This window comes from Pseudorasbora parva, chromosome 2 (assembly GCF_024679245.1).
Source record: "Pseudorasbora parva isolate DD20220531a chromosome 2, ASM2467924v1, whole genome shotgun sequence".
Classification (NCBI taxonomy): Eukaryota; Metazoa; Chordata; class Actinopteri; order Cypriniformes; family Gobionidae; genus Pseudorasbora; species Pseudorasbora parva.
Genome location: NC_090173.1, coordinates 13,252,870 through 13,277,704, shown reverse-complemented (window position 1 = coordinate 13,277,704; position 24,835 = coordinate 13,252,870). Strand labels below are relative to the sequence as shown.

General features: G+C 38.5%; 1 protein-coding gene across 1 annotated transcript in view; it reads left to right on the top strand.

The window, feature by feature from the left end:
* The first annotated feature begins 883 nt into the window (after window positions 1-883).
* Window positions 884-24,835, top strand: part of LOC137048673 (butyrophilin-like protein 2) — an 84,237-nt gene continuing 60,285 nt past the window's right edge. Inside the window, exons 1-2 of the mRNA XM_067426879.1 lie at window positions 884-893; window positions 976-1,332. Coding sequence (XP_067282980.1) covers window positions 884-893; window positions 976-1,332 — 367 coding nt within the window. The remainder of the gene's footprint in view (window positions 894-975; window positions 1,333-24,835) is intronic.

The following is a 24,835-nucleotide window of genomic DNA, read 5'->3' as shown; positions in this document are numbered from 1 at the left end:
AACTTTCTTAATGCACATTTTAAAAACTTTTCTAAAATGGGACGAACAAGATTCTAAACGATTCTAAAATATTGTAAACTAATTTGAACCATATTGCATTTGATGTCCGTGTTACAAATACAACAAGCTTTCGCTGCGTCTGTTAAACACGCATTCATTCCTTTTTGTGTTGCAATGAGGTAGGCTAACTGAGCAAACAGAAAGTGTTATTTAAATGTTAGCTTATTTCCTGCTCTTGTCCTTCACGGTTCATCTGCATTAAAACCTGTCCTGACGCGCGCATAATTTAAGAAAGCGAAAGCGAAAGCTTATTTAGTCACGGGTTCGTGTGAAAGACTGTGGACAAAAACTCGTTTTTTAAGATAAAACTATGATTTTATTATAGCTCTTTCGTACACTATGGACGTTACGTTTGTTGTTATATCAGTTCTCCTGGTTATCACTGATGGTGTGTATTATCACGTTACGTTCATACGCTAAAATAGCCTCGAGCCATTTTTTTTAACGCAATGGTTTCTCTATTTCTTTACAGGGCTCACTGTGCGCGGTCCCTCTGCTCCTCTGGTTGCTCCTCTGGGATCTTCAGTGGTTTTGTCCTGTTATGTTGATGAACCTTTACCAGTGCAGAGTCTGGAGGTGAAATGGAGAAGAACAGACTCAGATGCAGATTCAGAGACTGTAGTTCATTTGTTTCTGGATGGTGAGAGTCGACCAGAGACCCAGCATCAGGATTATCATGATAGAGCTCATTTCTTTACTGATCAGATTCAACATGGAAACTTCTCCCTCCGTCTGGACAATCTGAGAGCTGAAGATGAGGGAAAATACACATGTAAAGTTTACAGTGACCAGGATTATGGAGAGACTGAGGCTCAAATAAAAGATGTTGGTGAGTGAGAGCCACTTTCAATCAGTTCAATCAAATGTCTTTTTTTGTATTTAATTCTATTGATTTATTTTATTTTATTCTTTCAGAGCGTCTGTTGGTTTTAGGATCGAGTCACTCCATTTCTGCATATGATGGTGAGGACGTCACTCTGAACTGCTCTGTAGACTCTCACATCACACCTGAACACATTGAAGAGCTTTCATGGAAGAAAACAGACGGAGATGAAGATATTCTGGTTATGCTTTACCAAAACAATGAGGCTTTTCCAGATTCATCAGATGAGCAATACAGAGACAGAGTTGAGTTCTTCACTGATGAAATCCCCAAAGGAAACTTCTCTATCAGACTGAAGAGTGTCAGAACTGAGGATAAAGGAGTTTACATGTGTCAAGTGTTTGCTGGAGATTTATCAGCCAATGCAACTGTAGTACTGGAGCAACTGGGTGAGTCAACAGACATAGCAAATTAAATAATGCAGTCTCTGTTAACACTAAAGCCCAAATACTTCACTTTTCACTTGTACGCAGGGGTCAGCATACACTGCCGGATTTTTGTAACCACACGTACTTTGTACGGCCTTCTTTTGGCCTTCAAACATTTAAAAAATGCAGATCATGTAAATCAATATTTGGTAAGGGGGATTTAGATGTTAAGTAAAAAAATAAGGTGTAATTTTTTTTGATGTGTTAGGGGTTAACAGTTTATGACCCAAGACCAGTAGTGAAAAATGAAGACCCAAGAGTCAGGAGTGCAATTAAATAAAAACATTTTTTACTTAAGAATTGTTTACAGTTTTAATAGCAGAAGCCAGCTTCAAGTCTCACAAGGAGTTCGTAGGCCGCGCTCCCTCTCTCACCTTCTCGTTGCCTCGCCCTATCGTACATACAACTGTCCCAACAGTCATACAGTTTTCAAGGTCTGCACAAGGGATTCTGATTTGCTCAGAGAAAAAAAACAGTAAATTTCCAAACCTCAGTTAATCTGATGCATCTATGTCAACAAGTGACATAGACGTGTCACTTGTTGACGCTTTTAGCCCGGAATTAGGCCCGTAGTGATCTTCCAGATCTGGAGCAGGCGCAGCTTACCCAGAACAACAAGTCCACTCATCTGTTAACCCAAATAGCTTGAATAGTTCAAATAGATCAAATGGAGCTATTTGGTTATTATGTTAACCCAAAACATACTGATAACATGTGCTTTCTCTCAGTGAGAGGTACAGAGAATAGTATAGGCAATATTCAGCTTGACTCTTTAGTGTTTCGGTAAAGAAAACAAGAAACAGTCAGTGGTTCTCTTAAGCAAAATCACAACTGGAAAGAATCATTACAATAATATATGAAGATAAATGTTGATTAAGGCCTTGATTATGAATTTAATTTGGGTGTATATACAGTACAGGCAAAAGTTTGGACGCATTACTATTTGTAATGTTTTTGAACGTTGGCCTGCATTTATTTAATCAAAAATACAGAAAAAAAATGTAGTATTGTGATATATTATTACAATTTAAAATAATTGGTTTTTAATTTATTATAATTTAAATGATCATTTATTTCTGTGATCAAAGCTGAATTTTCAGTATCATTCCTCCAGTCTTCAGTGATCATGATCCTTCAGAAATCATTCTAATATAATGATTCATTTTCAAAGTTGGAAACCGTTCTGCTGCTTAATATTTTTTCATAACCTGTGATACTTTTTTTTTTTTAATAATACTTTGATGAATAAAAAGTTAAAATAAAAATAAAAAAAGAAGCAAATTTTTTAAAAATAGAAATCTTTTTGTAATAACAATATACAATACTGGTCAGTCATTTGGGGTCAGTCATTTTTTTGGTTTCTTTTTTTGAAATAAATCAATAATTTTATTCAGCAAGGATGTGTTAAATTGATTAAAAATATATATATTAAAGGAGATTTATATTATTTGAAAATGTTTTTAATTTGAATAAATGCAGTTATTTTGAACCTTTTATTCATCAAATATATTAGGCGGGCAGAACTGTTTCCAACACTCATAATAAATCAGAATATGAGAATGATTTCGGAAGGATCATGTGAAAATGTCACGTGACACTGAAGACTGGAGTAACGATCCTGAAAATTCAGCTTTGCATCAGAGAAATCAATGACTATTTATAGTATAATAATTTCAAAACCAATTTTTAAAAATTGTAATAATATATCACAATATTAAAAAAAAAAATCTCTATTTTTGATTTAAATAAATGCAGGCTTGATGAACAGAAGAAACTTCTTTCAAAAACATTGCAAATAGTAATGTGTCCAAACTTTTGGCCTGCACTGTATGTATATATATACAGTCCCTGACAAAAGTCTTGTCGCTTATCTATTTTCTAGAATACCTGATATTAACCTGACTTTTAATTAATTAATTGGTGTTAGAAATAGCTCATATGAAAAGCTAAAACCCTCCCAAATGATGTTTAATGCACTGAAATAAATAATTTTCACAGAAAAAATATTTATCATTTAATCAAGACAGAAAGGTCAAATTTTGGCAAGACAAAAGTTTTGTCGCCTATACAGAAATTGAACAAATTTACTGCAAATACAAAAATATGTCAGCAAATTAAGTTGTGGTGCTGTGAGATCCAAATTTAATATCTTGTATGACTTCCATGAGCTTGAAGGACTGCATCCAGGCGGTTTGGCAAGGATTCATACAATTTATTGATGAAGTCATCAGGAATAGCTAAGAAAGCAGTCTTGCATGCCTCCCAGAGTTCATCAATATTCTTTGGTTTCGTCTTCCATGCGTCCTCTTTCATCCTACCCCACATATGCTCAATGATGTTCATGTCTGGTGACTGGGCTGGCCAATCCTGGAGCATCTTGATCTTCTTCGCCTTGAGGAACTTTGATGTGGAGATGGAAGTATGCGATGGAGCACCGTCCTGCTGCAGAATTTGTCCTCTTTTATGGTTGGGAATAAGAGGTAGCTAAGATTTCTTGGTATTTTAGACTATTGATGTTGCCTTCCACCCTGCAGATCTCTCGCACACCCCCATACTGGATGTAACCCCAGACCATGATTTTTCCGCCACCAAACTTCACTGTTTTCTGGGTGAATCTCGGATCCATTCTGGCTCCAGTAGGTCTCCTGCAATATTTGCGGCGACTGTGGTGTAATTCAACAGAAGATTCATCTGAAAAATCCACCTTCTGCCACTTTTCCTGCGTCCATCCTTTTAGCAGGCTGTGGGCCTTGGCAAATGCCACACGGTTTTTCAATTGTCTTTTGTTTAGTGCTGGCTTCTGGGCACTGATTCGACCATGGAGGCCATTTCGAGACAGAATCCGACAAACTGTTCTGGTTGACACAGGGACTTCAGGTGACCAGGTCTCGTGGAGCTCTGCTGCAGTGGAAAATGGGCTGGCCTTGGATTTTCAAGCCAACAAACGGTCCTCTTGAGCAGTTGTCTTGTGGGGTCTGCCTGACCTGGGCTTGTCAAAAACGTCTCCAGTCTCTTCAAATCTTTTTTCTATCCTCTGTACTTGACGCTGAGACACATTGAAGGTGTCTGCCACATCAGCAGTGGATCTGGTCTTCAGCCTCTTGATAATCAAAACTTTAGTCTCAGGGTGAATCTTAGGCATGTTTGCAGAGGTCTAGTTGCAGTTGATGTGAAGGTCTAGCGTACTGGGGTTCTTTTTATACACACTTGAGACCTAATTGATCCATTATTAGTCACAGATGAAGCTCATATGACAAGGTGACAACACTTATGTCTTTGCAAAAATTGACTCAATGGGCTTTACCAAGCTGTGAATATTAGAATACTTTTTGAAAGTTTAGTTTTTCACTGAAACATTATCACAAAAGCTGGTGGGATTCAAATGAGCCATTTCTTGTAAAAAAATCTTGATTAGAAATATATTTCAGCGGCACTTTAGGTCAATTTGTACACAAGCGACAAGACTTTTGTCAGGGACTGTATATATATTTACAGGCCAAAAGTTTGGACACACCTTCTCATTCAAAGAGTTTTCTTTATTTTCATGACTGGAAATTGTAGATTCACACTGAAGGCATCAAAACCATGAATTAACACATGTGAAATTATATACATAACAAAAAAGTGTGAAACAACTGAAAATATGTCATATTCTAGGTTATTCAAAGTAGCCACCTTTTGCTTTGATTACTGCTTTGCACACTCTTGGCATTCTCTTGATGAGCTTCAAGATGTAGTCACCTGAAATGGTTTTCACTTCTCATGTGTGCCCTGTCAGGTTTAATAAGTGTGATTTCTTGCCTTATAAATGGGGTTGGGACCATCAGTTGTGTTGTGCAGAAGTCAGCTGGATACACAGCTGATAGTCCTACTGAATAGACTGTTAGAATTTGTATTATGGCAAGAAAAAAGCAGTAAAGTAAAGAAAAACGAGTGGCCATCATTACTTTAAGAAATGAAGGTCAGTCAGTCCAAAAAATTGGGAAAACTTTGAAAGTGTCCCAAAGTGCAGTCACAAAAACCATCAAGCGCTACAAAGAAACTGGCTCACATGCGGACCGCCCCAGGAAAGGAAGACCAGGAGACACCTCTGCTGCGGGGGATAAGTTCATCCGAGTCACCAGCCTCCGAAATCGCAGGTTAACAGCAGCTCAGATTAGAGACCAGGTCAATGCCACACAGAGTTCTAGCAGCAGACACATCTCTAGAACAACTGTTAAGAGGAGACTGTGGGAATCAGGCCTTCATGGTAGAATATCTGCTAGAAAACCACTGCTAAGGACAGGCAACAAGCAGAAGAAACTTGTTTGGGCTAAAGAACACAAGGAATGGACATTAGACCAGAGGAAATCTGTGCTTTGGTCTGATTAGTCCAAATTGGAGATCTTTGGATCCAACCACCGTGTCTTTGTGCGACGCAGAAAAGGTGAACGGGTGGACTCCCACTGTGAAGCATGGAGGAGGAGGTGTGATGGTGTGGGGGTGCTTTGCTGGTGACACTGTTGGGAATTTATTCAAAATTTAAATATTATTTAACTTTAAATATACAATTATTTTAAAGTGTGTTAAAAGTTGTATTGTGAAAATGTGATGCTAATATATTTTGTATATATTTAGAGATGGTACAATTTTTGTAAGTGTATTTCTGTCAGACACAGACGAGGACACAGATGGATAGGTGTTAGTGCAAAGTTTATTGATAGAGGTACGGACACAGGTGATACTTAGAAGGGTTTGTGACACTCAGACGATGGACAAGGATGGTGCAGATGAAGACGATGAGGACGATGACGATGAAGACGACGACGAGGAAGGAGGATGATGAGGGCTACTTAGACGGACAGGTAGTCGTGGGTAGATCGGGCGAGACCAGACGGTGAATGGGAAGGTGAGGAGTGTCTTTATAGTGTGGCTGGTGATGGTGCCCAGGTGTTCAGTATTCAGGTGATGGTGAATGAGTGGCTGTGGCTGTGTCTGAAGGTTGTGAGGGCGTGACAACTTCTGATATACTATCGGAAAAGAGAATATATTTGAAATACAATAAAGTATACTTTTTTCACCAGGGCAGTAATCAAAGCAAAAAGTTTCACACTTTTTTGTTATGTATATAATTCCACATGTGTTAATTCATAGTTTTGATGCCTTCAGTGTGAATCTACAATTTTCATAGTCTCTTTGAATGAGTATGTATATATATATATATATATATATATATATATATATATATATATATATATATATATATATATATACAGGTATATTAAAAGTAAATCTGGCCCTAATTCTTTAAAATAATGAATGGCTTTAATCATAAATTCTTCTTAATTATTCCTCTATAAAAACAATCTTGATAGCAAACAGATTCAGTGCAGTTGTAAATGTTAATCTTTGTTTGGTTTCAGGTTTCTCTTCTTGGCACATAACTGCGTTGTTTTTCTGTATCTCTGCTGCATCTGGAGCTGTGTTTCTGCTCTGCTGTCTGATTTACTGCAGATCAAAAGACACAGGTGTGTTTACATTTACATTTATGCATTTAGCAGACACTTTTATCCAAAGCGACTTACAACTCAGGAGAAACTCAGGTGTTTAAAAGGAAATTAATTTTTTTTATGATTAACTGTCTGTGTCACTGTAAGTGTTTTGCTCATTTAACTTAGGTTATTCTGCATCTTCTCTCCAGTCTCCAGCAGCACAATCTGGAATCTCCAGCTTTCTCTGGTCTTTATTCCAAACATCTGTATGTCCATCGCCTTCATCTTCTGGGGTCTGACTGAAGGTGAGTTTAGTAGTTTTTATATGTAAATATAAATATAATAAGATTGTATTATTTATATTGTTGTAATGATGTACATAATTGTCTCTAACTACATTATGTCAGTGTGTTTGTGTATCCTCTCATGATGGGACTTTTATTTATTTTTTGATCAATATTGTTTAATACCCGTCCGTGAATATTCTGTTCCAGGATCTCTGCACGAGACCATCACTTGCTGTACTCTGTATATTCTGAGGCCTGTTATGTTGATTTGGGCTTTGCCTTATTTAAAGTATCTTCAAGGTATGTTTGGATTTAAAGATTATTATTATTATTATTATTATTATTATTATTATTATTAGTAGTAGTAGTAGTAGTAGTAGTAGTAGTAGTAGTAGTAGTAGTAGTGTTGTTGTTGAGGGGATCAGTAAATGTAAATTGATGGCAACATTAAGACTTAGCATGACAAAATTGTTTGTGTTTAATTATATTGCAGTTTATATATTAAAGGCACAATGTGTAATATGAAGTAAAATATCCAAAAATCACTTAAACAATTTTATATTTTGTTGACGTTAGGGCTGTCACAATAACATTTTCACACCATGGTTACCATGGCCAAAATAATTCAAGGTAATGATTTATCACCAGGGACGCGCACAGGATTTTTGAGTTTTTGATTATTGTTGTTGACTTTATCATTATTATTTTAATGGCCACTAGTGGTATTTATGTTCTGCTCAGGAACAAAGTTATAGGTGGGGCTATTTTTTGCGGGGGGGGGGGGGGGGGGGGGATTTTTTATTTTGTAGATGTGATTTCCTGCATTATGGTGCGTTTGAGGCCTTGCCTATACCAATAAAATAACTCAAACCAGTCAATATCAATAGTCTAATAAAAAAGACAATATTAATTTAACTGCCATCGAAATCAACAGTTTCACAGCTAATGATAGTGAACAAGTTGCATCGCATGTTTATTATGCTCCGTGTCCAGATAGAAAAAGTGAATTTATGAAGATTTTAATTCATTTCATAAAACTTGATGATGATGATCGTCCATTTGTCGGAAAGGTATAACAAATGGACGATCATCATCATGCAGCAGCACAGCACAGCAAAAAATAGACTCGGTACGAAAACGATCCGTGCACTGCTGCAGACGCAACGCACCTGGAACGGACTGACGGACAGCATCCGCGTGCAGTGTGAAAGCTGTCATCCGTTAACATGGGTACGGGAAAAAATACGCACCGCACACGCACTGCAGACGGAGTATGTGTGAAACGGGTGACACTTGTCATGTTTGGTTCGATTAAAACGAACCCTGGTGCGGTTGCTCGTTTAGTGCGGTTCATTTGAACATATGTGAAAGCTGCCATCCGAACCCTGGTGCGCACAAAACAAGCGGACCGAGACCGCTAAAAAGATGGGTCTCGGTCCGCTTCCAAACGAACTCTGGTGCGGTTTGATTGATATATGAACGCAACACGGACCAAAGACATGTAAACGGACCAAAAACCGGACGTAATGTCACAAGATGCGACGCATAATGCAGCTGATTTGACGACGCGGAAAGATCGGTGTATCCAAAATGAATAACTTTAACGTTAGAGGGCAAACGTAGAGCAACGAGGAAGTGCCTAATCAATATTTGGTCCGATGAGCATGTTTCGAAAATGCAAGAAAAAACGCACAAAAAGTATACTGGTTATTCTCATCAAAGTTCCTGTGTTGCCCATTATTAGCAGGTACAGACGACAGAACGCCTGTCTCTTTTCTGCACAACGGAGGAAATCCTGCTGCTGTTTTGAATGTTTTGAACATTTTATGAGCTCTTCATGAGTTCTCAGCGGGTGAAATAATGCCATATGTACAAGCTTAAAATGATGGCGTTTAATCCAGCACGCAGCATTGTTTTGAATGTTCAGTTAGCGAGCTCCTACGTCATATAAGCCGACCAATCAGGTTGTGACTGTCTCCCTGTGCCTTTGGTTCGGTAACTTTAGGTTCGCTGTTAAAAATGCCAGTGTGAACGCTAAGTGGACCAGGACTATATGTTTTGTTTTTGTTTTTTGGTCCGGACCAGACTAACCAAACTAACCGAGCTAAAAGTGTGAACGCACCCTAATTAGACAGGTGAGCAACAGTTTGGATCATTAATCGACAGAAAACTAATCACTGTTATACAGCTTAACACAGTTAGTCTTATTGTTTAAATCTGGTGTTCTTGATTTACCGCGAGTACCATGTTTTACCATGCCTAATAATAATCTAGCTCACTGCAGTGTGCATCTCATAGTAGCATTATAACATAAACTCCACTGTTCTCGAGCCGTGTGTCGCGCTTGTCTCTCATTAGCAATCGCTCCAGCGGCCTCATTTTGCTCCCATTCTGATTCATACTATAGTAATGGTAATAAATCTTTAATACATTAGCTCATCCATAAATATGATTTCTGCCCGATTCACGGCTGATTCTTTTCCACCGGCTGAGGTGAGGATAACAGCTTCCATGATTCCACAAAATCAAGGTGTCATTAAGCTATGTCTTTGTCTTGACTACGTGACCTCTAGTGGTGGAAAATTACATATTTTGCCTTAATAAATTGTAAAATACAGAAGCATGAAAATATTTAAAGGTCCCATTCTTCTCGTGTTTTTGAAGCTTTGATTATGTTTACAGTGTGCAATATAACATGAGTTCATGTTTCGCGTGTAAAAAAACACAGTATTTTTCACACAATTTACTTATCTGTACAGCGCTGTTTCCTCTGTCCTAAAAACGGCCTGATGATTTCCTTGTTCTATGAAGTCCCTCCTTCAGAAACACATAACGAGTTCTGATTGGGCCAGCGCTTCCCGTGTTGTGATTGGACAGCAGCTTAGCGCACTTTGCCCGGAAAGGTCCCGCCTCTTACCATAACGGGGAGATGCAAGCGCTGAATGCGCGCTCTTCTCCACGCGCTCTTCTCCACGTGAGAGGGCAACGAGACCACGCCCCCTGCACTTCCTGCAGTAGTCCAAACCAGCCGTTCGCTGTAGGCTTTGAAAGGGAACTTCTGTTAAATAAAATATCTGGCTTGGCATTGAACTTTGAGCTTTATAATTTTACAGGTATTATTTATGCTCGAACAGCAACATTACACACTTACTAAAGTTTGAAAGATGGAATCACAAAGAACGGGACCTTTAATCTTTTTTTTTTCTTCCTTCTTTTTTGGATTACTTGCTAACTTTATTCTTGGCATCTGTTGAATGTGTCAAGAAATTTGTAGTGTTTGGTAAAAAAAATATACACTTGTCCTATCCAACCTAAGTACAGGAGTACAAGCAATGGAACAGATATTAAATAATTAATTAATTTGATGTATTTAACTCTCTCTGTCCACAGATAATAATAAAACATGGACCAGGTTTTTCAAAATAGCACGTGAATTGGCTGTTTTTACAATTGTTGTTTATTCAGGTGGGTAACTCCAAATGTTATCAGACATCAGAGGTCATCATCATTATTCATTAAAAGTGTTTTATGTAGACCAGAATTTAGTCGTTTAATCTTACACCACCCTCACTCCTAAAGTCCCTTCATCCAACCCTGAATATTATCATAGGATGATGTACATGAGGTGACCTCCACTTTTGCTTTGGTACAGATTAAGTTAGTATAACTTTATTTAATTGAAGCTACCGTTTGACAACGGCTGTGTTTACACTTGGCATTAGCATGTAATCACCTGATCAAGCAGATCGGCTCATCAGTCAATCAGGACACGGCGTGTCAACATTTCTTCACATCAAGTGTTCGCTGCATCTGGATAACTGATCGGATTTCTGTTTGCCACAAAATATTAAAATGAGGTCTGTAATAGGCCTTCATCACGGAGTGTAAAACAACTTTCGCTTTAATCTCTATAGGCAGTGCCCATAGAGCACAGGATTTGTGTACATCTCAAATTGGCTACTTAATCTACCAGTTTAACTTTTCTAACATTAATCTCGTATGATGAAACAAAGAAAAATGTTATTCTGTGCAAAAGCCTGCAAGCATTTATAGTGGCTAGGCTATGTGTAACATGCAGAAAACATTATTTTTATTAAAAACATTCTTTTTATTAAAAAGAAATACAACATTAAAACACATCACAAAGAGAATTAATTAGAACAAAACAAAAAAACTTGTCGAGACAAATGTTTACTTGAGAAAGCTTGAAAAGTTGCTAGGGTGTTGCTATGTGGTTGCTAAGGTAATCGGGGCAGTTGCTAGGATGTTGCTAGGGTATGCAGGGTGGTTGCTAGGGTGTTGCAATGCGGTTGCTAGGGTGTTGCTATGCAGTTGCTAGGGCATTCTGGGTGGTTGCTATGCGGTTGCTAAGGTCTTGCTACGTGGTTGCTAGGGTACTCAGGTGGTTTCTATGCAGTTGCTAGGGTACTTAGGGTGGCTGCTAGGGTGTTGCTATGTGGTTGCTAAGGTACTCAGGGTGGTTGCTAGGGTGTTGCTATGCGGTTGCTAGGGTACTCGGATAGTTGCTAGGGTTTTACTACACTGTTGCTAGGGTACTCAGGGTGGTTGCTAGGGTTTATGGGAATGATTAGTAAATAGACAAACTTATCCACAACTTTCCTGCGAGTCTTAGTGGGCGTCGCCATGACACTCGATACTTCCTGTTGACGGTATCTCAGTTCCGGTTTAGCACACATTACAGTTATGCAGCGTTCACACCAGACGCGAGTGACGCGATTAAATAAGGCTATTCGCGCGAACATGGACGCGTGAACATTTTGACTCCATTCGCTTCATTCACTACACAACAGACGCAAATTTGCGTCATGGGAGGGGCTTCTGCCAGGCAGCGCAGTCATCAGAAGGACGAGCCGAGTTAAGGCTGCTCTCGCCGGGGTTGATGAGCGCTGAGCGCCTGGGTCTCACACCTCCGAAACCTACTGAAGCCCAGTGTTTAGATTTGAATTTTTGACAGTTAGGCAGTTTGAAAATCGGAACATTCCGTAAGTCTGTGGGAGTTTATCCGAGTATTGATCATCATTTTTAGGAAAACCGTAAGTTGGATCAGTCTGAAAAGATAAAGCACACAAAGTCAGAAGAGTTTGGTGGTTATGGCTCTAAAGCTCTAGGAGGAGTAGCAGTCTGAAATGTTTGGGTCAGAAGAAGATCAAGTTTATTACGCATTTCAGTAACACAATTCAAATGAAAGATGGCACCGAGGATATCATGTTAGTCTAAATAATTAGTTTTAAATTATTGTCAAGGTGAAATAAGTTTAATTTCTTGTCAAAACAGCGTCCATGTTATTTTCCATCAGCCTTCAGAGAGAGCGGCAGGATTTATATGATGTCCACTGTGAATGCAGATATGATGGCTGGATTGAGTTTACATTACACTGAGATCCGATTACACTGCGTCCTCTGGACCAGAACACACTGATCGGATCAGAAAGGCGTTTACACTTGTCTATTCATCCGTATACAGTTCTCATGTTAATGCTAAGTGTATGTTAAGTGTAAACGCAGCCAAACACTGTTCAGTTCACCACATCTGAAGATCTGTTCTGTTCTTGGACAGGACATCATTTATCTCGTGACATTTAATCTTTTATCTATTCCTCTAGTTCTTTTTGCATATGGCTGGAGAAAGAGTGCACATGATACAAGCATCATACCTCGCGTAATCTCTGGAATATGCTTTGGACTCATTGTGCTGATGTGTCTCTTCCTGAGTACAGGTAAGAGTTTCTGTATGATTTGATTCATTACATTGTTGAAGCTGAGTGGCTGGCCAAGTGTAGGCTATATAAACACAGATTTATTAGGTTAATAAGTTTATTAACAATGGTTTTGTTCATATCATTTTTTTTTAATTATTCTACAATTACCGAAAATGATAATCAAATACATAAGAGCCAATTTTCCACAACTATGTTAATGTTTGATTTGCAGTTGACTTATTAACATTACCCTAGCGGGGCTTCCTCACAAAACTAAAGGTGAACAAACTCTGATCATGCTCTCTCAATGCACCATATTACAGTCACAAAGTAGTGACTGTGTGTTACGGAGTGTTGATGTACAAAAACAAAATGGAAGATTTTTTTTTTATCCAGAATTAAAAATCTGTATGATTCTTGACCTTCTACTACTTAAACCAACAACATGAATGAGCACATTGTGATAATTTCCTGTAGTACTTAGCATTTAACTGTGCAACATGAAATTAATGGCATTTACCTCCACTTTGTTTTAATAAAAAAGGCTGAAACACATTTACAGCTCTATAACTTAGACAGTGATATGAGCTGTGTGTCATCTAAAGGTTTCTGATTCTCTTCCACTAGAGTTTCTCTCCTGAGGGTTTTATGGTCTGTGTGTGACCTAAACATTCAGATATAAAAGCACTCAAAGCTGCTGTAGGTTAATATTTGACAGATGAACTTGAGCCTTAACCGGACGTGTGTCGCGTTTACTGTGATACGAACAGAAAAAGTTGACATCATGTAACTAAGCAAAAACATTTAGTTTTGCAGACATTAAGCTTGAGCAGTCAGTCAGCAGACCACAGTCTTCCCTCACTGTTGTACAAATGAGATGTCAGTGCTCACGCTGTGGATGGGAAAGAAGTTTTGAAACATTTCAAAATGAGAGAGAGTTCCTGTACTGTCAGTATAGTTGGAATCATGCCATTAATTCTCCCATTCATGTTTACTTCTCTCCCTCTCTCTCATTTTAGTTTGTGTGAAGTCGTCTTTGTTTTTCCTTTCTTTGTTTCAATTGTCCCAGTTGATATTCTCATTTGGACTCCCTTCTCCAGGTAAGACCTGAATACTGGTTCTTTCATAATTATTTCTAATGTTATGATGTTTTAAATTCCACCAGCTTACAGTGTTTTCTGTGATAAATCCAGTTGATTATGAGTCAGCAAATTTTAGCTTGCCATAGAACTGCCTGTAGAGCTACATGATGACATAAATATGAAAACTGAATTAAATCATGAAGTGCTCCACAAGAAAATGTTTACGATCTTCTGAACAATAATGTGTGTAATTGACATATTTACTTATTTTTTTGTAATGGGAAAAAAATTAACTTTTCTCTTATTTTAGCATTTTACGCTGTGCCAGTAGTTAATGCAGCACTGATTCCCTGTATACTACTATTAACTGATCTGCAAGCAATATTCAAATGTAAGTATATGCTGAAATACTTTCTTATCATTTGTATTTAGATGTGAAAAGAGTTAATAATATTCCTGTATGTGTTCATTTGTTATTTTGAGTACTGTATGAATAGAAATAAGTGCTTAAATAAAATATAGCCTAATGCCAGCATGAAACATGTCTTACTGTATTGTGACTTTTTTGTTGTTGAGTGAAACGGCTATATACAAATTTGAAGGACTTGATTTCATTCATTGGTTGTTGATCAATCATTTTATTGTAAAAAAAAAAAAAAAGTGAGCGGTGTATAAGAGAATGAAGGCATGTGTGATTGTGACTGGCTTAACTGGAGAATAGTCATACATCAAGTGAGTCATATGGAGCAGGAAGTTATTTTTCATTAAAAGTTTCTGTTAGTCTCATGTTAATCTCAAGTACCTGTAGAGTAGCATTGCTTACTTCATATCTCCAAAGAGTCTTTAGTTTTATCAGATTAATAAAAGACAGATACGCTGTCCAAAAACAGCTGAACTCATGAAGGTGTGCAGTGGGCAGAGCTAAAGAGTCACACACACACACACACACACACACACACACACACACACACACACACACACACACACCCACACACACACACACACGTTTGTTTTTGTGAAATGTGGGGACTCTCTATAGGTGTAATGGTTTTTATACTGAAAAAACTGTAACCCCCCCCCCCCCCCCACCCACAATGGCTCCTGTAAATCAAACAAAGCTTGTTGATGGACACCCTCTAGCTCTCATAAAAAAAAAACTTCAGGAGTGTATTTGCCTCAGAAATACTCTCATACGTTCAACTAATTGTTTAAAATGTTGGCCATGTTTAGCACAAGAATATAACTCTTCAATAGTGCAAATAAGTCAGAATGCATGAAATAGCACTAGACCCCCCCCCCCCCCCCAATTGAAAAAAGAGTCAATGTTAAAAAAAAGAAATGCTGAGATGATTTATTCACAATAAGACCAGTAATAATGTAACAGAGGCCAGCTAGTAGTCACTGTGCGAGTAAACCTCACTCCTCTGACGGCCAACACTAGAGGCTGTAGCCTTTAGCCTCCTTGTTAGAGCGTCCGACTCTCATCCCGGCGGACTCGCGTTCGAGTCCCGGTCCGAACAGTAGGGGTTACAATAACATGCATTAAGAACATGAAGGATCCATTTTGATTTCATTCTAGTTTGATCAGATCAGTTCTAGTATGTGTACTGTGAGAGTTCATGAATTCAGAAGGTCATCTTTTCATTCACAGTTCTTCGCCAAAGATGGATAACATTATTGTGGATAATAACATTACCACTACTGGATATCATCCTTCTGATTTATATTCATCTAACCATACTGGAAAAGGAGAAAGGTATGCTACTTATATTTTTAGTAATTTAAATTTTTCATCTAGAACATGTTATTGTAATCTTAACGTAGCCTATATAAAGAGTTTTAAAGAGAAGTTTTTTTGTTTTTTAAGTAGATGTGTTGTTGGAAATCACAAAAAGATGCTGATTGCGTTGAAGTGCTTGTTTTAATCAACAGATTTCTTGGAATGGACCATTGTCATTGTATTTATTGAAGTTCTGAAGATGACTGTGCTCTTTGAATGCTGTGTGACAGGTATTATCCATCACTGACTTACAATGCTTACATTGACTTTTATAATCTAACACTGCATTTATAAAGAGCATAATAATATGGTGCTGAGAAGTTAAATTTAGATTACAGTGATGCGATGTCTTATATATGCATATAAAGCTTTAAAGCCACAATATGTAATTTATTTTAAAATGAGAATTTATTTTACCATAGACGATCACATCCGCTTCCCCCGCTCATGTGTATGTGGGAAATTGCAGTGCTTTTTACCATATTAGATACATTTGAGTTTGTTGAAAGTTATGTTAGAATGCTTGACGGCTACTATGAGACACTTGTTCACACTGCAGTGAGCTAGATCAATATTAGGCATGGTAAAGCATGGTACTCACGGTAAATCAAGAACACCAGATTTAACCAGTAAGACTATCTGTGTTGAGCCATATAACAATGATTTGTTTCTGTCGATGAATTAATGTCTCCAAACAGTTGCTCACCTGTAATAAAACACATCATATATTAAAGCATCTTTGGTGTTTCCGGAAATCATGGGTAACGCGGGTATGATGTCATTGATAGGCGGTCTGTGTCCTGGTTAAAATTGCTTATTTCTCTGGATTTAAGCAATCTTAGAAAAGTAGTGTAAGTCATGGGTGTCACCAGGCCCTTTTAAGGGGGACTTAACCCCTAAAAAAATGTGATTAACCAGTTTAAAACATATGAAACTGATTGGAGGCTTCGGACCGTCTTTTAGTCTGCGTTAATCATCGTGTTCTTCAATCCACAGCAGTGCCGAGCAGAGCGCAGAGGTCAGAAGCAGAGGTGTGTCTGTGTTCATCTGAGCCTCATTGGTCTGTCACTGCTTATCAATGTCAAAATATTCGAGAAAACCAATCAAATCAGAGTAGGCGGGCTTTATGTTCACACAGAAGCTGCTGAGGCTGAGCGTGAATTTTAGCAGCGCGACTCAATTAAAGTGCGAGATGTAAGCAGCTAAACTAAACAGTTCATATTTGACAGCTGCTGCTTTAAGTCAGAAATGTTAAACAAATGACAAACATTTTCAGGCAAATTAATAAACTTTTGTCTAATTTCGCCATTTTGTATTGTAAAATAGGCTTATGTAATGCGATTGATAATGTGACTAACAAACAAAAAATATTAAAAAAGCCTTTTTTTTCAGATTAGGCATTAATGTTTTCTTTATAAGTATAAGTAAATTTTAATAAATTAAAAAGTTTTTAGCGAGAATTGGACCGTAAACTAAAGTGTTTCCATTTTTTTTCATACTCTCAATGGGGACTGAGCCCCCCTAAAATAAAAATCCTAGAACTGCTTCTGGTATAAGTACACAAGTCAACAAAATATAAACATTTTTCAAGTTTTTTTAAAAATCTAGATATTTTAATCCAGAATCTTACATACTGTGCATTTAAAACAATGCTGTTTGTGTAAAATATATAAATAATTATTTATAGTTTTAAACTGAAACATTGTGCTTGCTAAACTGCACATTGATTTAATTTCATAATGATCACTTTTTTTTTTGGTCATGATGAGAGACTGAACGGTGATATCTGGAAGTATTCAGATTCCAAATTTATACTCCATATACCATAATTGAAAATAACCAAATTGTGATTAATTTTGAAAATGTATTAACCCTCTTATCCTTGGGGTCAATTCAGCGATTAATGTCTGTAAATACATGGTTGACCTTTTTTTTTTTTTTTTGCTTCAGATTTAATGACTTTTCCTAACTTAACAACCTCATAAACATAAAAAATAACCTGCTGATATTTTTTTCAATGTCTTATACACATTGTGTAGCATCCTTGGGGGCAATTTGGGGGCAAACCCCAGGTTCTTTTAGCTGTATAAAACATAAGAAATATCCACATTTTACACACTTTTATTTGGGTTGTTTTATTGAGGTCACTATAACGTTATAATTTTATAATGTTCATTATAATTTTACATATTCAATATAATATAGAAAAAATATTCAAACCTAACCTAATCATATCTGTAATATGGCAAGAAACCACTATGTTACAAACTGGTTTGTAGTGAGGAAAACAGAAGGCAGACTTCAAATAATAGATGGGTTTACTTCAAATAATAATCAATAACAGGAATAGGAGAGCATCAAACAACCAGGTAACACAAACATAAGAACGGACAGGAAGTGCAGGGAAGTGAGTCAATATAAAGGGAGTGCTGACATTCAGGTGTGGGCCAGGGAGGATCATGAGAAATGGGGTCCAGGACAGGCGTGACTTGCAACATTACCTCCCCCTCCAGGTAGGCGCATCCTCGCACCTTAGATGTAACAACCGGGGAGGGGGGATGGATGTCCTGGAGACCTACACGCAGGTGAAGGGAAGGTGCAGACAGGTACAGAGGTCCCCAGGGCGGAACTAGGACATAGGGCAGCCTTGGCGGATCAGGAGCTTCGGGCTGGCCTTGGCGGAGCTTGGATAGAGCTGGTGGAGAGCTGGAGAGAGCTTGAAGAGACTTGAAGAGAGATTGAGGAAAGCTGGAGTGAGCTCTAGAAGAGCTGGAGAGGGCTCGTGGAGACTTGGAGAGAACTTGAGAAAAGCTGGAACGGGCTCTAGAAGAGCTGGAGAGGGCCTGTGGAGACTTGGAGAGAGCTTGAGTAAAGCTGGAGCGGGCTCTAGAAGAGCTGGAGAGGACTCGTGGAGACTTGGAGAGAGCTTGAGAAAAGCTGGAGCGGGCTCTAGAAGAGCTGGAGAGGGCTCGTGGAGACTTGGAGAGAACTTGAGAAAAGCTGGAGCGGGCTCTAGAAGAGCTGGAGAGGGCCTGTGGAGACTTGGAGAGAGCTTGAGTAAAGCTGGAGCGGGCTCTAGAAGAGCTGGAGAGGACTCGTGGAGACTTGGAGAGAGCTTGAGAAAAGCTGGAGCGGGCTCTAGAAGAGCTGGAGAGGGCTCGTGGAGACTTGGAGAGAACTTGAGAAAAGCTGGAGCGGGCTCTAGAAGAGCTGGAGAGGGCTCGTGGAGACTTGGAGAGAGCTTGAGTAAAGCTGGAGCGGGCTCTAGAAGAGCTGGAGAGGGCTCGTGGAGACTTGGAGAGAACTTGAGAAAAGCTGGAGCGGGCTCTAGAAGAGCTGGAGAGAGCTTGTGGAGACTTGGAAAGAGCTTGAGTAAAGCTGGAGCGGGCTCTAGAAGAGCTGGAGAGAGCTCGAGAAGACCTGGAGAGAGCTTGAGGAAAGTTTAATTATTTAACTTTTTTAATTAAAATTAACTGCACAATGGCCCTCATTTATCAAAAGTGCGTACACCAAATTTCCAGCGTACACCTTGCGTACACCCAAACCCACGGTGACTTTGAGATTTATCAATATGGACGTTGGCGTACGGCACGCTCAAATCCTACGCCAGCTCAGGAGGTGGTGTACGCACGTTTGAGTTAGTGGGGAAATGCGCAGAAAAACCAAAACGCACTGACAAGATATGCTATATGATCCACTGTTAAAAACCACAACGACAACATTCAGTGTTTATTTTTGTGCAACATGAACGTCAATGTTTAATTTGTGTGACTTTACCAAAGCGTTTGATTTGTAGGAATATGTATTCCTCCAGTCGCGAGCCTGTGCGCTTTATCTGACGTTTCAGGCCCGTCTGGCCCGGCAGCTGCGCATGGACTGGGACTAAAATAATTCAGACAGACAAAATAATAAAAATGACCTTCTTCTTTTAAATAATAATAAAATCAATAAAAATGACATTCTTCTTCTAAATAACAAGTGTCATTAAGAATAATAATCATAATAATAATAATAATAAGAATCTTACAAATTGTCATGTAATTATTAATGTGAATGGATCTTACTCCACATCACATCATCATCACTATGTACACCCCAATACATGTGCCGTGATACTAAATTAAATGCTTTTTTTTTTTTTCAAAACGTGCTGTAAAATAATGCAGTGATGGTAATTTATCATCCAAACAGCTATGTAAACTGCTGGAGTGCGCTTCTCAGCCTCCACTCTATTAACAGTACTCGTTATTTGTGTCCATATTTTGTTTTTGTAGGTGCCTTTAATTCCATTCTTTAAACTCCCAAATAAAACAATTTCAGGTTTTTTTTCCACTTCCCTGGTGATCTCGATGGGCGCGTCTCAATCATCTCAGTAGTTCAGTAGTCAGGGCACTGATCAGGGAGTCAGCCCATTGACTTATGTCCTAATCAGTGCCCTGACTAGTGGAGTAGTGAGATGATTGAGCGCACCCGATCTCCACGTCGAAGAAGTTTAGCTTCTTTGCCCTCTTCTGTTTGTCCATGGCGTAAAATGAGGGCGTGGGGGAGGAGGAGACTTGAATATATAGGGGTGTGTTATTCTAATGACGATCGTTTTCAGCCGCCACATTTATCAAGGGCAAGTATTGCATACACCTGGATTGCAGAGGTGCGCACAGCTTCATAAATCAGGCGATGAGAGGAGTGTAAGCATAATCTTATGCCAACATATACACAAGTTTCTACGCAAGATTGATAAATGAGGGCCATTGTGTGTAAACCTCCAATATACAACTATAAAGTAAACATTCCATTCCATCACAATTCACAAATACATTTCTCAATCAACCAAGTGTCTATTATACGCAAATTTTACGCAACATTAAAATATTATTTTCAAATGAACTTTTATATTTATTATTATTTTAAATTATTATTGCCCCTGGTTCAGTAACACACTCTTGTAATAAAGTAGCAGTGGCTGGGACAGATTATAAGTATCACCTCAAGATGCAATCTAATCCTGTTTACATTAAATAAGCTCCTGAGCAGGTTTAAGCTAACGGACCTGTTGGTATTACAGCAAGTCCAGGATGATCATCGAAGAACCAAACAATCCGAGATCAAGCGAAATCGTCAACAATCAAATCCAGCTAACTGAGTTAGCCACGTACAAAGAACAGGCCCCTGAAGGTGTGCTGTGGTGTCTGGCACCAAGATGATGGCAACAGATCCTTTAAGTCCTGTAAGTTGAGAGGTGGAGCCTCCACGGTTCGCACTTATTTGTTCAGCGCATCCCACCGATGCTTGATTGGATTGAGATCTTGGGAATTTGGAGGCTAAGTCAACACCTCAAACTCATTGTTGTGCTCCTCAAACCATTCCTGAAGCAGTTCTGCTTTGTGGCCGGGGCATTATCCTGCTGAGTCTCAGCCATCAGGGAATACCGTTTTTATGAAAGGGTGAACATGGTCTGCAACAATGCTTAGGTAGGTGGTACATGTCAAAGTAACGTCCACATGGATGGCAGCACCCAAGGTTTCATGGTGCCATGTTTTCCTCAGGTAAGCCATGCACATGCACCCAGCCATCCGCGTGATGTAAAAGAACACGTGAGGCCACCTTCACGGAGCAACCCATATGTAACAAACCTCGAAGCATTGTGTATTCTGACACCTTTCTATCAGAACCAGCACTAACTTCTTGAGCAATTTGAGCTCCAGTAGCTCATCTGTTTGATCGGACCACACGGGCCAGCCTTCGCTCCCCATGTGCATCAATGAGCCTTGGCTGCCCATGACCCTGTGGCCGGTTCTCCACTGTTCCTTCCTTGGAGCACTTTTGATAGATACGGACCACTGCAGACTGGGAACAGCCCACAAGAGCTGCAGTTTTGGAGATGCTCTCACCCAGTCATCTAGCCATCACAATTTGGCCCTTATCAAACTCGCGCTTATCAAATCCTTACGTTTGCCCATTTTTCCTGCTTCACACACATCAACTTTGAGGACAAAATGTTCACTTTCTGCCTAATATATCTCACCCACTAACAGGTGCCGCGATGAAGAGATAATCAGTGTTATTCACGTCACCTGTCAGTGATCATAATGTTATGTCTGATCGGTGTATATAAAACAGACTGTTTTAGAAAAATAAAAATAAATTAAAAGCAGGGGGGAAAAATTAAATAAGGGAGAATCAATCAATAATAAATGATTTACTACCATTGTGTATATAAAATGTTACAATGCAATCAATAAAAAAGTAATTGTATTCTTTTTAATTGGAGTATTTTAAAATTGAAATGTATTCAAGTGCTTCATTTCTGGAATCTGTATATTCGCTTAAAATCAGTTATCGTTCAATATTGTCTGCCTTTACTAGGCCTTCTTGATTTATTCTACAATTGTTTTGTTTGTTTGAAGAAAGAGAAATGCTGTTTTCACTGAATATTGGTTATTACTTTTGTTACTATATTTTGTTATTACTAGAATAGATATTATCCATGGATGAATCCATATTTTCTGCTCATCCAGGTGACTTTTTAATAAGATTTCAGTTTTGTTTAAACAGAGGAAGAAGACGAGAGACGACAGCAGACTGAGACGAGCGAACAAGGATCAAATGCGTGTAATTACTCACTACTGCATCCTAATATGAATCCTGAATACATGTTTATATATTTACTTTATTGTATTTATGCTCTATTATATTGCACTGTTGTGATCTGCTTAATTAATGCAAGTATTTGATTTGGTGTGTGTGTGTGTGTGTGTGTGTGTGTGTGTGTGTGTGTGTGTGTGTGTGTGTGTGTGTGTGTGTGTGTGTGTGTGTGTGTGTGTGTGTGTGTGTGTGTGTGTGTGTGTGTGTGTGTGTTATAGTGCATCTCTGTAATGAAGTCGTGTTCATGTTTGGAGCAGTTGGTCTTGTTTTGTTGAGCTCTGTTACTCTGACAGCAGAACTGATCCTGAAAGCACGTGAGTACATATCTAAAATATTATATTACAGTACAGAGATAGTTTTAACATCACAATTTTTATCTAATTACAAAATGGAAAAAAATTTACCACACACAGCACGGTTACATTGTACAACTAATTTGCTTAACAGTTTTGCTTTTAAATGTCCTGCTCATCTTTTTTTCTCTTCATTGTTTTTTTCTGTAATTTGAATTCTTAGGGAACGGTGAGCGCTTCATGACGGATCTGGGGATCGTTGTCTTCCCCTCAGAATGTGTTTTTGTCTTTTATTGGCTGGTTTCACAAATGCATGCTCTCTGTAAGTATCTTTTTTTTTTTTTTTTTGTGCTTTTTTGTGCCAGGGAGAGAGAGACTAAAATCTGTCAAATATTCCAGCAGTTCACATTATATGTGACTCAAATGCAGGAATGTTATTATGATCCATAAGGTTTTTGGGGGTTTTTTGGTCCAAAAGTTTGGTCAAAATACATTCTAAAATATTTAGTTTGAGAAATGAGTGTAACACGGCAACAGTTGTCAGTATAATACTAAGTGTCATGCCAAGTCAAGTCATCTTTATTTATATAATGCTTTTACAGTGACGATTGTTTCAAAGCAGCACGTTAGTATGTAATGTTGCTGTTTGCTCATTGACAAAATCTGCAAAGTTCAAAGCAAAGGGAGATATTTTCTTTTAAAGAAATCACTTTTTAAGGACTACAACAAACGGCTGGTAGGGACTACAACGAGCTTCTTCATGAGTTAGTGACATCACTAAGCCTAACATTTACATAAACCCCATCTCCGGGAACACACAATAAAATGGGATGAGGCCGTGTTGGGTTATAGGCGTGTTACAACAGTTCCCACACAAGCGATTTATAGATAATCATGAGAGAATATGCTAATCAGTGACTTGAAGATAGTTAACTCCACATCAGCTCCATAAATTCATCAACTAACCATTCAGAAACATCCTATCTCATTCTACATGCTGTCACTTCTTCTTGAGTCTCTCCATCATTTTTTTTAACATAAAAGTAGGGGAATTCGATTCCAGGTTTTTTGGAGTCGACTCCGATTCCCGACTCCCACTGTGGGAGTCTATGGAATCGACTCCATTTACTTCACATCAAAACAGGGTTAGAAATCAGACAGAATTGCTGTTGTTACACACTTAAATTATTTCCCCCCGACACAAAGTCCTAAAATCCTCTTATTAAAACAGCACACTTTTAGCGTGGCCGTCCAAATTAGTCCAATTTAGTGATGACTTTTGTGGCTATCAACATTTCTGTATCTATCCAATACATCATTTTACATAGGAAAAGTAAAAAAAAAAGTTGTTGTCAAGTGATGGCGCCAAACGCACATGATCATTGTCTTAAGGTGGGATACTATACATAAAATAATGCACAATATTGGTGCGTTTCTTCTTGATACTTTTATGATTAATGGTTCGTTTAATAAATACATGGTGGGAAACCAAATCTATATTTATTGCAATAATATATACCTTCAATTAAACTAAAGCTAGCATGGAGGGAGCCTATAATTACAAACTAAAGTCGCTGTGATTGTTTTCGATTTCTAAAGTAAGCACTCAAATAAATGTGTGTGACAAAGTTTCTGCGACAGCTCTCTGACGTGGTGTATTAGGTCAGTGTACTCACGGATCGCTTCATTTCATTCACTCATTGCTTATAGTGCACTCAGCTGCCATGCACTTTAGATGAGCAATTCAGTAAACATTCTGTAAACAAGAGCGATTTCGGACACAGCAACAGAGTCGACACCGAGAGTCGATTCCTGTACTGGAGTCGACCCCGACTCTGGGGCTATTCAGAGTCGAGGAATCGACTGTTTTGGAGTCGACTCCCCATCACTACATAAAAGGCTGAACAGAGGTAGGAGTCAGACACACGTGCAAGTCACATGCAAGTCTAAAGTCAAGTGTTTCACTAAGAGCCCAAACACGGTTTAGTGCATGTCTGTGACCACAAATCAATCAATCAATCAACTTTATTTATATAGCGCTTTTACAATCACGATTGTGTCAAAGCAGCTTCACAGTGTCAAACAGGATAATATTGCAACAAAATTAGATTTGGCTGTACAGTCGTTCTGGAGAAAACAGTGATGTTATCAGCTTATTTTAATTTATCATATAGTGACAATGTTGGAAGA